This window comes from Rhipicephalus sanguineus, chromosome 1 (genome assembly GCF_013339695.2).
Source record: "Rhipicephalus sanguineus isolate Rsan-2018 chromosome 1, BIME_Rsan_1.4, whole genome shotgun sequence".
In the NCBI taxonomy this organism is placed as follows: Eukaryota; Metazoa; Arthropoda; class Arachnida; order Ixodida; family Ixodidae; genus Rhipicephalus; species Rhipicephalus sanguineus.
Genome location: NC_051176.1, coordinates 195,875,118 through 195,890,798, shown reverse-complemented (window position 1 = coordinate 195,890,798; position 15,681 = coordinate 195,875,118). Strand labels below are relative to the sequence as shown.

At 45.8% G+C, this 15,681-nt stretch overlaps 1 protein-coding gene across 4 annotated transcripts in view; it reads left to right on the top strand.

The window, feature by feature from the left end:
• Window positions 1-1,256: 1,256 nt before the first annotated feature.
• LOC119381045 (nose resistant to fluoxetine protein 6) overlaps window positions 1,257-15,681 on the top strand; it is a 71,548-nt gene continuing 57,123 nt past the window's right edge. For 3 of the 4 annotated variants that reach the window (XM_049418594.1, XM_049418593.1, XM_049418589.1), the window contains exons 1-8: window positions 1,258-1,718; window positions 6,159-6,367; window positions 7,703-7,823; window positions 8,368-8,461; window positions 11,871-11,959; window positions 12,528-12,710; window positions 13,306-13,399; window positions 14,625-14,723. In XM_049418594.1, coding sequence (XP_049274551.1) covers window positions 1,301-1,718; window positions 6,159-6,367; window positions 7,703-7,823; window positions 8,368-8,461; window positions 11,871-11,959; window positions 12,528-12,710; window positions 13,306-13,399; window positions 14,625-14,723 — 1,307 coding nt within the window. In that variant the 5' untranslated portion in view covers window positions 1,258-1,300. Of the gene's footprint in view, window positions 1,719-6,158; window positions 6,368-7,702; window positions 7,824-8,367; window positions 8,462-11,870; window positions 11,960-12,527; window positions 12,711-13,305; window positions 13,400-14,624; window positions 14,724-15,681 lie in introns of all 4 variants that reach the window. The other variant, XM_037649038.2, reaches the window with a different exon arrangement.

Sequence of the window (15,681 nt, the reverse complement as noted above, 5' to 3'; positions counted from 1 at the left end):
CATATATGCCTAGTAAAGTGCTAGTTGTTTAGCGGCTCGAATGAACAGGTCTTGTTTTCTAATTATGCCATCTACTGGCAATTCTATTATTTGTTACGGCGTATGACAGCGCACGCCGGGTGAAAGGACGAACATGACAACGAAAGGGACAAGCGCTGCTGTTGGCCCTTTTGTTTTCGGCTTCGTCCTTTCACCCGGCGTGCGCTGCCATATGCCGTAATGATCAACCAACTACAGCCCACAAGTACGTTCTATTATTGGCAGCGTACGCAGTCACGGAAGGTATTCATAGTCGAAATGGAAACGAACGCCTACCTAAAATGTGAGCCAAGAATCCTCGTATTTTATTTTTTTTTTTTTTGTGGTAGGTGTGCATGTTGCATTTGACTATAACACATAGCAAGTTTCAAAAATAATAATCGTGCGGCTTTACCACGGGAAAGGGCCCACGGCGTTGTGAGCGACGCCGTACCGGTGAGACGGAATTAAGTTCGACCATGGGAGGTTTATAGCGTTCAACCAAAACACAGTACTCGAGGGTGTTTACATGCAGCCTCTACCGGATTTCGACAGCCTCGAACCCGGCGAATAGAACTCGGTGGCATCGTACTTGGCAGTGTACAGGCAGTGCCACTGAGCCACTGCAGCCGACCATATTGTCTTGTCTATCGCAAAAGAATTCGCCGACGCACTTATCTTTCCTTAGCGGTAATTCTCAATAAACACGGTGAGCTATCATTTTAGATCAGACATAGTTCTAAAAATGAACTGGCGTTTCTTTCTTCTTCTTCTTTTTAATACCTAGCTTCATTACATCGTGATAGATGTCCTGTGCCTACGCACTGAAAAGTGTTCGTGTGGGGTTGTATTTGCACCACCGGAAAAGATGAGTCCTGCGTAGCATGTAGACGTCATCCTGAGCATTGGCACGCTCGCACCAGCCGTCTACCACACTCCGAAGTGGTCACCCCTTTCCGACGCACGCGGTTGTTTTGTAGACGGAGAGGGGCGGCGCGCTAGCTCACGCGTGGTCGGCGGACTGCGACGCACGCCCTTGAAACGGCGTGACGTCAGTCGGGGTCAAGGCATCCGCTGGTAAACCGGTTCGTGACCTTTGTGTTGGTATTACGTTTATCGGTGTCCCCTTGCCTTCGATTGTTATCGCTCTTCTTCTTTCACCTCGATGACCGTGGCAGATTGCTTCAGGAGAGAGCGATTTTTCCGGAGATGCAAAAGTCGCGATCGGCCCGATAGGGTGCCAATAAAAGGCTCTAGCAATGACCGGGCGCGCCTATGAACCATGAAGTTGTTACTGGTGCTGCTCGCGTTCGTGCCACTCCTGTGCGCCGAAGATGGCCTCACGGAGGCGGTCACCGGCAGCACCACCACATCCATTGCGAAGATTGAGACGACCCATGAGACGACCACGATGGAAAGTACGACAGAGACGACGACTGAGACCACTACTACAGAACTGACTACAGAGTTGACGACAGAGTCAACAACCGAGACGACACCCTTCGGGCACACTGACGTGCCGGAGGTGACCACGCTGGACTTGGATGATTTCATCGACGGTTTCGTGAAGGACTTGTCCAAACGAGTCGGACCGGCCGTGTCTGTCATCCTCTCGGACGAAAACATCACCGAAGAATGCTCCGGCGCTCTGCTCAAGGTGATGCTTGGACTAAGAAGCAAGTCCCCGTGGGCACTGCTGAGTAAGTAGCCGATTTTGGATACCAGCTTTAATCCATCTTGAGTTCAGTTTATTGTAAGTGTTGTTTCATAGCCTTGCGAAATATTGAAAAAAAAAAAACGCCGCTTGCAGCGACACGAAGCAAGTGCACTGCGCGTCTTGGCGTCAATGGTCACTGAACTTAAAGGAGCTCTCCGATTCGAAATCCGTAGAGCTCTTACCCCAGTGATCACTGATGTCATAAGCGAAGAAATGCAACCTAAAATTTTACAAGAATACTGATGAGTGCTGAAACTCGATATGTATGTATTTTCTCTGCTGTGAGCGCATCTGAATTGCATCGTGCGTATACTAACTATACCGATTCTTCAAAACTTTCTTCCGCACTGATGGGACTCCTACGACTTTTCGGGCAGAATAAAGCTTTATATTATACATACAATGTATGTATATTCGCTTAAAATGTAACCTTTCGATCCAGCGAGGGATGTTTAGGGGGAGAAACGAAGCTTGAAAGGTCCTAACGAATACTTCTGAGTGTCATGAAAGCATGGTGCTCTAGCTTCACCTCGTGCCACGTGAAGTAACATAATGCTATATAGAGCGTTAGATTGTTGTATAGAGTAAGCGTAGAAGCAGTTTACCGCGGTTACGAAGATGTTGCAGCTGCAATAGTCGACAGCTGCAACACATATGGTCACATATATGGCCTACCAAGAAGAATCGCGTATAGATAAGAGATTAAACGTTCACTTCCGAGGGCAACCCCTATAAACCTTAGTGTCACTAAGATGACTTTCTGAGGAAACTTAAATGTTAGTATTTTGGCACAGAATTTCGCAGTGTAGATAATACTCGTCGTTCTTTCTTCCTTTCTTCAATCTTTTATTTTGTAGTCGCTTTTTGTGTTTTTTATGACATTGTATCAGAGAGTATTCGCGCTTTGTCAAGCCCTCGCTTACTTTTACATTGAGCCCCCTGGCAGCAGTTCTCTGAAGTTTCCCAAATAAGCTCCAGACTGGTTGAAAGAAGCGGCTATGAGCCATCGAAGGTTTTTCGGGGCGCGTTTGGATGTCGTTGCTTGGCGCCTGTCTTTCCCAAATAGGATAGAGGATTAAGGAGTGTATGGCACATATCTTTCAGCAACTGTATGACAAGATTATGCACGCTTTTGGATCATCTTCACGACGTCTTTATTTTTGCGACATAAGTCCGCTTAAGTCCCTTACAGCTTGCTAGCTGTATAACATTCCGAAATATTATTAGAGCCACGAAGACTGTCATGGACAAGAGCATGCGTCGGAGTACAGCGAGGAAAATCAATTGCGAGGAAGAAGCGTGAATGCACTGAGCACATCGGTGTGCTAACCCACTAGCTTACTTTCAACACCGTTTGTTCCTCATTTGTTGGCATAGTTTTTCTTCTTCTATGTACTGCATTGTGAAGTGGGTTCAGACATCGCAACATCGCAGGCATGAAACCTGGTTGCGTAATTTTTGCTCAAGACCCATGATACTAGATGCCGCAGTCACACCAGTGTGAGCGGTGTGCACTCGGGTATCATTAGGAGAACCGTGCTCGTTAATTAGTTTCTCATGGCACTATTCTTTTTTTAACAATGGAAGAAAATATGTAAGCGTGCCAGCTGTTGGTCTCCACTAGTAGTTTCCAACTCTGCTCGAGCTTGGAATAATCGTCGACAAGAGAGCACCGAGCTACTTTGTTTATGCAACACTATGAAATGAAGCACACGTATTTCGGTCGCACACGTATTTCGAAAGCAAGCAGCGAAAGCTGCTTGCTTTCACGAATTAGGATAGTCCTGATTGGTTTTTTCCGCATGGTGAGAACGCCGCATCGTGCTAGCCTCGTTAGCCTCGGTGAAATGAGCTCCACGCTCCAGTAAGATGATGAGCTCCAGCTTTAACTCCAAACTTTTGTCCGCGCGCTGAATGATACCTTTTTTTCAAAAGAAAGACAAGAAGTAGAAGCTGAAGTAGCAATAAACAACGAACTTAATTCAGCTGGTGGGCCATGCATGACGTCTAAAAAGAGGTCCAAGGAAATCGACGTCTAATGTTAGAATGATGGAGGTGGCAAAGTGAAGCGATTGTTTTCCTCAATCTGCAAAGTCTTCGCTGTGTCCCGTACTCCCGTTTTTGTCTCGCAGTGACTATAGCCATTATGATTCGCAAAGCGCTTCTTATTACCTGCCAAACAGTGTGCTCTGCATTCCACGGATACACAATGTGGCCAGCGCCTACGAGACTTAATCAAACACGCACACAGAAAAGAAATATTCAGCGTGCAGCTGGCGTTTGCAATACACACAACCACATTTCCTGTATAACGTGACGTAAAAGTAACTTGAGGGTGGTTGTTTCTTGTTCATCTTCGTACAATTAAGCTCTACCCGCCGCGGTGGTCTAGTGGTTATGGTGCTCGACTGCTGACCCGAAGGTCACGGGATCGAATCCCGGCCGCGGCGGCCGCATTTTCGATCGAGGCGAAAATGCTGGAGGTTTGTGTACTTAGGCTTAGTTGCACGTTAAAGACCCCCAGGTGGTCGAAATATCTGGAGGCCTCCACTGTGGCGTCTCTCATAATCATATCGTGGTTTTGGGATGTAAAACCCCCAAAATTATTATTATTACAATTAAGCTCTGATCGGTGGACGGCGCATTGTTGATGTCTTGCGCAGCACGGTATGCCATTCAAGTTTTCTTCGGACTGCAACGCGGTCTTTAACAGCATAAAAAGGTGGCTAGGTTGGAATTAAGTCTGAGACTACCCAATTAATCTTATGATTCGTGTTAAGTTCCTCAAACTAATGTAAACAAGTTATCGCATTCAAATACTGGCAAACAAATGGTGCAGTTTGTCGGCTTTTCGGACCAGCTTGAGACATAACAAATATTTCATGTTGTGCTCAGCCAGCAAAAACTTCAGTTGCTTTAATAACTGATTTCACATCATCTACAAGCAACATTCTGTAAATAACTGCAGCTGGTGCCTCAAGTTTAACTGTGGGATGTGTTCCTTTATACCCGCAAAAATATTAAGTACATTAGTTTAAACGAAGTGTCGAACGCCTGCAGCCTCTAGTACACGGGAGGCAAAGTGAAAACATAAAGATTGTTAATCGATGACGCAGTAGTCATAGCAGTTTCTACATTATTTAAAGGGACAATTAGTGGAACATCAGAGTAAACTGTGGCTCAGAAGTTAGCGCCATGAACCCGGACCTACTTTAGGCGTTTCTGTCATTCTCTAGCCATCGACACTCAATGAGCTTTGAACTTCCCGCTTGTTCACAATGCAATCTTCACTAAACTGTTGAGCATTTAAGCTGCAGCGTTGCCCCTGGCTTACCAGCCCAAGGATTCACTATGTGAAAGCGTTTAACAATTATGCGGCTTGTGTGACTACACGTGCAACCAATTTTGATGTGACATGTATGGAAGATATCGTTCACTGAACACTTTCGCGCGAGAAAGCTTTGTTCTAGTGCAGTAGGCTCAAGACAGCTATGATTTGCGCTGTCAGCGCCGAGACAAAGTTAGGTGCTATCTGGAAAGGTTGCCTAGCGACAAGGACTGGCGTGCCACTAGATGGCAGGTGGTGAGGGATAAAATGAAAGGCAGCGAAAAAAAAAACAACAACAGAAGCGCACACTAGCGCATTCACCAACACGAGTGCACCTATAGACAAGTCACCGCAGCCCACGGAGCAATACTTCTTTCTCCGTGCCGCAGCCTTTATTTCTTAGGAATGTTATGAGCGGGGAGCGCGTTGGCAAGGGCGTAGCCAGAAATTTTTTTCGGGGGGGGGGGGGGTACAACCATACTTTATGTATGTTCGTGCGTGCGTTTGTATGTGTGCGTGTATATATACGCAAGCAAAACTGAAACATTTCGGGGGGGGGGGAGGTTTGAGCCCCCCAATTCCCCCCCCCCCCCCTTGGCTACGCCCCTGCGTTGGTGTTGTGAACTTTGCCCCGAGTGTATGAACGTCCCTCAGCTGAAATTGCAAGCAGTGTCGCACGCTCGAAGCATTGGTTGTAATACGACTGTGAGTGTAAATTGTGTGTATGAGACCTGGTTAACACCGGGTACGGGACACAATGACATGCTGGAGAAACAGACGTTAAATATTGCGTGCAATGCACCTCTGTTAATTAGCAGATATATAAAGGTATATAAAGGGTGTCTCATCTCCTGACGAAAACGCTATGTTTGGTGTTGATAATGTAATACCTATACAAAAAGAAGAGAAATGACATGGCGCTTGCACAAGATATCAGGAGCAGACGAGATGACCGCTGGCCCTCGTGGTACCTTGTCTACTCCTTTCTCGTGTATGCGCATCGATTAGCTGAGCATACTCGGCATGCACGGCATACATTCTACGGCAGTTCTCAGGCCATTGGCGCTAACCATTGAAAACGTGTCCCGATTCCAGTGGTGGACTCGAACGGCCGGCCTGCTCCTGGTACCTTGAACGGAGCGACAGGATCGTACGGAGACTACGAGGAATGCCTGGGCGTGCACCATCGGCCTTCGAACGGAGATGCAGCCATTTACGGCCAGTACTGCTCACTCTTCATGACTCTCCCACTGGGCTTCGCTCGTAAGTCGGCGCAGAGGATGCAAAAGGATGGCTACTTCTTGGTGAGCATTCGCGCGCGTCGCAACACATGCGAGCGCATTCAAGATTATCACGTCTGAGCGAACTACTCGCTAGATGGGCCACAATGCCTGTGTTCGGCGCCTGCTTTCAACTTCGCAATAAGCACACGTTCTAACTGAAATGAAGCGCTCGGAATAGCACGCAGCCATGTTAGAGTGCGCAGAGAAAATCCACCAGAAAAACGAGCTCTTTGTGTAGCACTGTGCGACTGATTCCACGCCTACAGTGGCTGCGCAGCATGCGGCACTTAATATACTCACAATCTCAATTTGCGCTAGAATGCCGGAGAATAAACGATGCCGATCGACAAATCCCCTGCCGCGAAAGTTTTGAAAGTTCCGTAGTAAAAGAGTCATGCGATGTGGCTCTTGTTATTGAGGATGTTGTGCAGAGCATCGATTCAGTTTCTGGACGTTTATTTGCACTCGATAATAAATGTTTTTCTGTAGTGCGCGTTTACAACGTGAGAGCTTAAAAACAAGAGAAAAAAATATAGCACAGCTTCCACTAAGTCGCCCAAGGCTGGGTCACAGCAGAGCTGGTGCGCACCTCGCTCGTCCTGGCTTGGCTTGGCTTTCTTCTCACCTGTCTCTTTCCAACCCATTGCTCTATTACACTATACATGGCTATGCTTGATGTCTTTTTTATCTGTTCTTTAGTCTGTGCCTCTCTCTCTCTCTCTGCCTGTAGGCAAACCTCGACCATAACAGCTGTGCTTTAAAACTCCTATAGCGCGTATACGTGTCACAGGAATTGGGCAAATCTCACTGTTCACCACATTGGTTCACTAAAAATTAACAAGGGAACACACGGGCGGCGAACACCGATTCGGGGCCGCACGTTGCAGCTTCTCTTGTTAACCATGTGTGCCGAGTGGTTTCTAATGTGTGAACCCTTACTACATGAGCAGTGCTCATGTAGCCGTCGTGCTCATGTAGCGCGTAGGTTGCGGCCGCCAAGCAATCGACGGTGTTATGACATATGTTTTATAAAAAAAAGGCATCTTGTGCATGCATATGGATATAGCGGATTTTTTTACGGATTTAAATAATGATACCATTCAGTTCAGCCGTACGTTTTTCCTTTTGTTGCTTCCGTTTCAATCAGCGTATATGTTCAGCACGAGGCACCTGAAATGCTTTGCATAGATTTTAAGACTCCTTTTGAAGACGACTCTTCTTAAGGGCACGAGTGCAATGAATCCTTCGCTTATTAAGCCCTATTTAGAGCACCGCACTGGTGTGTATAGGAACAGCATGCTGGAATGGATAGCAAAGGGGTTAAACTTATTCAGCTTATTCTGAATTTCATTGCAGGGACGACGAGCGCCAGATTTTTTCTCCTCCGACGAACGAAGTTACTTCAAGGGTCAAAGGTTGGGCATATGCTTGCCACAACTATGCACAGTGGCAGACGTACGGCGCATGGTAGGCCTTAGTAAGTAGAACACTTTACTCCAGCACTAGGCGCTCCAAAGGGTTCGCTTGTGCGTCTCCTGTCTCTTATTACATGCACTGAGCTCAGCCACCATAATGGGAGCGAAATGTAGTGATTAACAAATTAGGCGGAGATTTTGTACGTGTAATGGATGAATGCAGCAGAGAGATGTAATCTCAGGAGGACCTGATGGGGGGATTGATTATCCAAATGACTGCCGGTTTGCTACCAGAAACTGTGAGGTAGCCAGCGAGTGTATGCATAAATGAAAAAAAAAAAACAATCAAAGCAATGGGGATAGACTATAAATGCTCAGCTTTTGTGCTTTACAAAAGAGGGAGCACGAAACACTCATGCGAGACTGATACCTTTACTGCTGAAAAAAATAATAATAATAAGTAAATATTTTTACGGGATTACTCTTCTGGTCCCTTAAATATTGTTTGCTTGCACGTAATGTGTATCCAGGCTGCACATATTTTATCGGTAAAAGCAACGCTGGCTCCGCATTAATTGCGATCGCCTTCTTGTTTGCATTCCATAGCACTTGACCCCTACGGCTTTAAGTACCACATCTCCGGTTGCGATTCTGTGCTGAACGAAGACAGGTACTGGAACGGTGTACGAATTGGCATGGTGTAAGTATTTAATTTTCCTTACCATTATAAGAAGTTTTTTACATGCCCATAGAGATTTAGCTCCTCGCGATAAGCACAAATTGACTACTTTTCCATGCTGGTACAATGTGCATTTCTGATTTCCCTCACCGCGGACCTTACGGAAGAGCATAACCACTGAAGGCGACGTTATTTATAGCAGGCAGTGTGTACATTGTTCAACGGGACAGTGAAAATGTCAAATTTGCGAAAATTGATGCTTCTCCGTGCCTTCTTTTGCGGGGACATAGTAACTATACCGTCGACTTAGAGCCACATGACCGGCACAAGTTTGTTAAATCCTGTCAAGCAGTTTCCTATTAGCTATTTGATGCGATGCCTGAATTTAAAAAAAAAAGAAACGTTGGAGGTATATTTAGGATTTAAAAAAAATAATAATACTCGGAGTAAAACGGTGTACCGAACAAAGAGCTTTACTGAACGTCAGGAACATCCGAAAAAAAAGAGAGAGAAGGAAACGGGAGGAGTACTGACCGCTCCTCACGTTTCCCCCGTGGTCTCTTCGTCCAAACATTAGCAGGGCGTCAACCACGCATTACTTGTTGTGCAGGGGCCGATGGACAGATTGCGTAAAACCAGCTTGCCGTCCGCGCTTAGTATAGAGTCGGTTCTATAACGCAGCAGAAATAGTTTCCATGGAAGACAATTCAAAGCATCTATCTCGCATGGCCTTCGGCCACCTCCCCACCCTCCCCTATCCAATTTCGCCCCTCACACTACAAGCCCAGTAGGCGTTGTCTTTGGCGACTATCGATGTGCGCATTATAGGTACCAAAGCGCACGTGCATAGTTTCACGGGTAGTATTACTTCCTCGCTTTATAGGGGAGAATAACATGAAGTTGATATACATTCCGTATTAACCTGTTTAACTTAGTACTTATTTCAAAAAGACAGCTTAATCAACACATGCTTAAATGCACAACAGTGCGAGGTTTAACCAGGAACGTGCCAAGTTACCTATATGAGAGATCTAGGTCAGGTCCCCTCCGATGCGATTAAGAGCGATTATGTATTCCAAGCTTGGTTGTCAATTTACATATCGTAGCCGTTCTTCCTGCTTCGTATCGTGTTCTCATCGCAGCTTAAGTAGTTTCCGATATAGGGGATAACATCTCTGACCTGGAATCGGTTCATGACACACATTCGAAAGTCGACAACCCGTTACCAAATTGCAGTATTTGCCAAGAAACGGACAGCACGCAAACGTGACCGTGACCGAGAACGTTGGCTCGCACGGCAGTGGTCGACGCCTAAGAGGCCCTTGCGCGCAACCGGCCGTCCTTGAGAGCACTTTGCACCTGCGGACTGCTGTTTCTTCCTGCCTTGTAGGGAGCCGCAGCCATTTTCTTTCGCCGTCCGTCACTTATCCGAAGCCAACCAAGGTTGTGACGATCTTATGGCTCATTGCTCTCGTGAGAGCGATGACACGCAGAGGCGGCCGTTTTGCGAAGGCCTAGAACCGCATAAAGGTAATAATTTGGTTGGTGTGCGAAAGTCTTTTGGGCGTTTGTTTGTACTCGCCACAGTATAATTTTCTGCCTTTGACGAGGTGCTGATGAGCTGAAAGTCGCGGGTTCGATTGCCGCCATCGATGGAAACGAAATGCAAAACACTCTCGCGCGCTTGGGCTTAACTGAGGTTTAATCAAACAAACCATCCTGCGCTAAACTGATTCGCAACCGTCCACCTACGCCGTCCCTCAGTGCGCAAAAAGAAAGGCACAGGACAAGGAAAGCTTTACACCAGGGGCGTATCCAGAAATTTTTGTCGGGGGCCGGGTGAAGGGTTCAACCATAGACCCTTAATCAGGTCCTGGTTAAATGCTGGCTATATCCAGGAAACCAGACGAAAAATGTCCGGTTTCCTGGCTATATATAGCACTTTAAGCGGGACCTGATTTAGAGTGTACTTTATGTATGTTCGTGCGTGCGTTTGTATGTGCGCGTGTATATATACACATGCAAAGTTGAAAGTTTTCGCGGGGTTCGAACCCCCACTCCCCTGGTTACGCCAATGGTATACACCAACCACAAGCGCTCGTGCGTGTTTGTGTGGTGGGGAGCGCTTGTGGTGTGTGTATACTTTTCCTTTCCAACATCTTTCTTTTCGCGCTCTATGTTTTATTCCAAAACGCAGTGCCAACTAGCCCACCTATCCATGCTCTGACATCCGTCATAATCCAATGCTAAACTTTAGGCAAAACATTAATCTACAGACTTAAAGATTTCGGCAATAAAGTGGTACGTCATCAGAAAGAACTGCGCTGGATTAAGTCTGAACTGGAGTCCACTATTGGGACATCCCTAATAATGCTATCATGGCTTTGGCACATAATAACTACGACATTTAATTCCAATATACTGTTTTTGTATTCGGCCCTGTGCTTCTGAATAAAAATGCTGAATGCTGTAAATACTGAATAAAAATTTCCTCTCTGTCTAGACGTTGACAGCAGAGGCAGAAACGTGTTTCATCCATCCTTAAAGGGGCTTTGCAACACTTTTTGAGCATGGTCAGAAAGCCCTGCCGATCAGAAGTCGAGGCTCCTGAGAACACGTGAGCCAAACATTATAGCGCAGCACGCGGGCTGGAACTTACAATTAATTTTCGGTCACCTCACTCTCCTCTCAACAAATGATGCCATATACCCAAAATGACCGCGTTTTAAACCCAAAGTCTGCGGCCATTGGCTGATTGGAGCATCGTGAGCTGCATAGTTACCGTGGCCGCCGCGACGTGCCGCGACGTGCCCGCGCGCGTGCTCGCGGTCAAACTAAACGAAGCTGCGCAATCGTAGACCAAAAAAAAGTAAAAAAAGTAAAGAAAGTGCTCAAAGTCATGACGCGCGCTGACGAACGGAGAAAGTTTCTTAACCCCCCCCCCCCCTCTCCCCCCATGGTAGCTTTCAGCGCGCCCACTCCCACGAAATGAGAGAGAAACCGCTTAAAGCGCACAAAAAACCGCTTAACTCCGCTCGTACTTGACGGATTCTAAAAATTTTTGCGGCAGTCGATTCGTGAGGCAATACACTCCTTTAATGAAGTCATTTGACGATGGTTTGGAAAAGTGTTGCAGGGCCCCTTTAAGAAGCAAAGCCGGTAGGTCCAAACATGAGAACACAGAAGTCGAACATGGCATTATTGCCATAGCATAGGAACACCTCGAATCTACTCACCGACTTGCGGAAATGTTTTTGACTTCTTGGCTCATAGCCGTTTTGCTAAATAAACTGAATGATGTGCTACGGTACAGGCTTAAAGAAATGTTGGCCTACTGTCTCTACCAACACGGGTAACTCGTGATTTTGATTCCTGATAAATAACTCTCCAAGAACGTTCACATGCTGGCCTTAAAATGCGCCACGTGCAGGTCTCTCATAGCGGTACTCCTATTCTTGATGCTCTTGGCCACCGGGCTCGACATCTTCCTGAAGAAGGACAGCCGCGCTCGCAATCCAGGTATGTGATAAAGATGTCCTACACTGTGATCATGCTTACGGAACGTTGCGGAATGAGATATTCTTTAAAAAACACTTTTTCAAAAGGGTTTACATGAATGCTCAAATTGAAGTCGCGTGATGCAAATGCGAAAATTTCCTCGCTTTTTGATTTGGTGCCTGGGACTACAGTACGCGAACATTTGCGCTTTCTTGCAACGCTGCCTGGTTCCTATAGCTGCAGCGCCATCTAAAACGTCTGAGCGGGTCGGTTGAGTTGGACGCCTAGCGAAATTTAGACGTGAGGTTTGACTATATACTGGATAGTTGCAAATGTCTCCAAGACTTCTAGGCAGTGATAAGATAATATTAAGTATATTCTCCCAAAGTAAATTATAGTCCAGTGTGTTCAATTTTTAAACCGCTGTAGTTCCTTATATGTGTACTTTATGTCTATCAACTGACACCAAGCCTCGAAAAAAAAAATGCTTGCCAACAGTAGCGTTGAAGTGAGAAACGCCGTACTCCTGCTACAAATATCCCGTTATCGTGCTTGCTCACTCCCCCGTTTTATTCCACGGTTCGTGCAGATTCACCATGGAAATACCTCATGGCCTTTGCTGTGACAATCAACACAAGAAAGCTTCTGAACTGCGACTTTAAAGAGGGCTCGGACAACCAGATCTTGGCCAGTTTTGCCGGCATCAAGGTGTTCAGCACAACGTGGGTCATTCTCGGACACACCTACTTCATCGTAGACATCAGCGCTCTCCGTAAGCACAACGCGTATGAGCGAGAACTAGCTAATGATAATTATTTGTAGTTGTCATCAATTCTCGCGCTTATGTTTACCTCGTAATATTTTGTGCGGCAGGTATTTACTATAATAGCTAGAGCTTCCGATTGATAACATAAGCTGACAATACAGTCAATCATGCAGGTATGGCTGCGAAAGAATGATGTGCTAGTAAACTCAAGTACTTTTCATTATATTAATTCCTATCTGTGCAGAAGGCTTTGCTCCACTCGTAATGTCCACACTATTAAGGTGCATAAGTTCTCAGCCCTTCTCGATCGCATCCACATAACCAGTATATATAAGGTGTTTGTTAGGAATGTTATTGTAGAGAAGGCACTCAAAATTATGGCTTTGTTTTGAAATGGGTTTTGTTTTGAAATGAAGCTTCGCTTTTTACTCGTTACATTTTACTATGTATTGTACATTTACATTATCGAGCCAGCGCAGTGGACGTCGATAAAAATAGTAAAAGTTTCTAACAAGCACCAGAGCCTCTGCCTCACGATGCATCGCGGGAGCATCCTTGTCTGAGATTAATAATGCTTCCTTCTCTCCTCGCATACCTGCAGGCAGCTACTTCAAGGTTATCGACGCCACAGAAGAGCCATTCTTCACAATAATCGGAAATGCCTTCCCGAGTATCGCAACATTCTTCTTCATCGGGTAAGTTCTTGCGACCTGAAATTCCTGAAGTGAAAACAAGATCTGCGTCTACAACAGGACTGCTAAATGCAGTGATCGGTGCTTCCTGGTATGAACGCCAGCCACTAATCGAGTTGTGAGGGGTTGTTGGGGGTGATAAGAACTGTCAATGGGGGAGGACAGAAAGACGGCGTCTCATGCGATGGGAAAGCAAGCACACGTGGTAGCCATTTACTTGTCTTTCGCTCAAGGCTCGCCTGCGCATGTGCGATTTCGTAACAGTGGCAACAGTGGTAGCCACGCGCCACGAAACGAGTTGTGCAAAACTAACGTTCCGCAGGCTTTTCGCGTTTATGGCGAGTATTTGCTCCGTGCTAGTTACGCAACAAAATGGCTACATGCGCGATAAGCGAACTGCACAGGGTAAAGATGGTCGGCAGTTCGTTAGGACAAAAGAGAGCGCAAAGGCGGGATGCAAATAATATTATTGGCGCAGATACAACGTGTCCGCACTATCCAATCGTCCGGACCGTTTTTGCATACCAACTTGCATTGTCGTGTTCGGTACTATCATGGTTCTCTTAACAAGGTAACGTGGCTTTAGCATATCAGACGAAACGCAAGACACCACACTCAATGTAAAAATAGAAAAAAAGGTCTTGCCTTTATAGGAGTGCCAATTCGTCCCCATGCTATTCTTCGTCTACTCTACTCGAATCCAGTGGGCCTATATCGTCGCATCTTACAACACGACAATACAGCGTCCCGTTTGTGAGCGGGACTGCATATTATGCAAGGTTATGCGGCAAAATTCGCAGCATTTTTTTTTTTCTTCGAAAGAGCGCAGAAAATGATCTCCGTGAATTCGACTCGAAGAGCACATCTCCGCTAGTGTGTTATAGGTCGTATCAAACCGCAGATACTGCAAAACAAGTCCAGCAACATAAAGAACTGCGGCAGGATGTCAATCTTCGATTGCCGATGTCCTTTGCGCGTGTTGTGAAAGGACTGTGAAGATAAGTGAGAATTGAACATGAGATCACATCTAATCTAAATCTAAGCAAGAACGTCTAGGCATCACCATTTAAACGCCACGTCGATAGCGCAGGTGGCCTTCCCCGTTAAATCTAATGTTAAACACTTGCGTGCGATACTTTATTAACGAAAAAGGTGGAGATAAGACGACTGCGTTTCGTTATTCTTGTCTTACGGCCTTTGAAACAGTTCTTGCGCCTTTTCTTTTCAGTGGATTCCTGTTGTCCTTCAATGTTCTCAAGAGAATGAGGAATCTCAAAGGGCATTACCTCATCGTCCTGTGGATCATGCTGGTTCGTCGTTATATTCGGTAAGAACAGACTACTATCATGAAAAAAAGGCAAATTTATTCTACAATATAATTTGTATCTTTTAAAATTTTTTCTGCTCAACGAAATAGACGTCTTTGGAGAGTGTCATGTAACTGCAATCAATTTCTGACACGCAAACGAACCTGTTTACAGCGCTTAAAAAATTTGCTCGAGAAAGAGATGGAAATGCACCAAGCAGAACTTTTAAAAAGAGACCAAGTGCTGCAGTATTAATGGATAGCTTGCAGATAATATTAGACATACTTTGTTTATCGTCTGTGGATTACTCAGAAGTGTTGGCACGTGCCTGTCGCCCACATTGCATTAACATGTTTGGGAAGGCTTCAGTTCACAGTAGGTCAACCCAGTAAAATAAACCCACGCAATTCGCATAGTTTTAGATCCACCATCGCCTTATTGAATGCCGTACTAGCTCTATGCAGTGGTAACAGCGGCTTCCCTTTGCTTCCCCTGAGGATATCTGTCAGTTGTTTTGACTGTAAATTTGACGGATGTTACCACTTATGCTGACTTCGGTAATAACTCGATAACAAATAAGGCCGAAAGACAAGGCCACTCGGCTGAACGTAGTACGCGCCGACTTCGGAAGAAAAAAGAATTATCAAAATTAACAAGGTGCGATGCATACCTTGCCAATACTACTTGTTTGAAGGTGCATTACGCCTTGACTTGTATACACCGTTGTAGCTGCTCTGGTTTTGTTTTTCCTGCACACTCCAAGAAAAGATCGAGTGAAAAAGGGTGTCTTTTTTGTCCCACAACAATAATCGTCATCTGCCTTGCTTGCATTTCCTTTCTTGAAGACTATAGGCGCTCGCGACTTTCAAGAATGCTATGTCACGCTGAAAACGCGCATGCCGTTCGTGACTTGGAAGTATCGGGCGCACGGCGACAGTGCAAGGAAAGGCACGCGTGATGGTGGTTATTGCTGTGGGA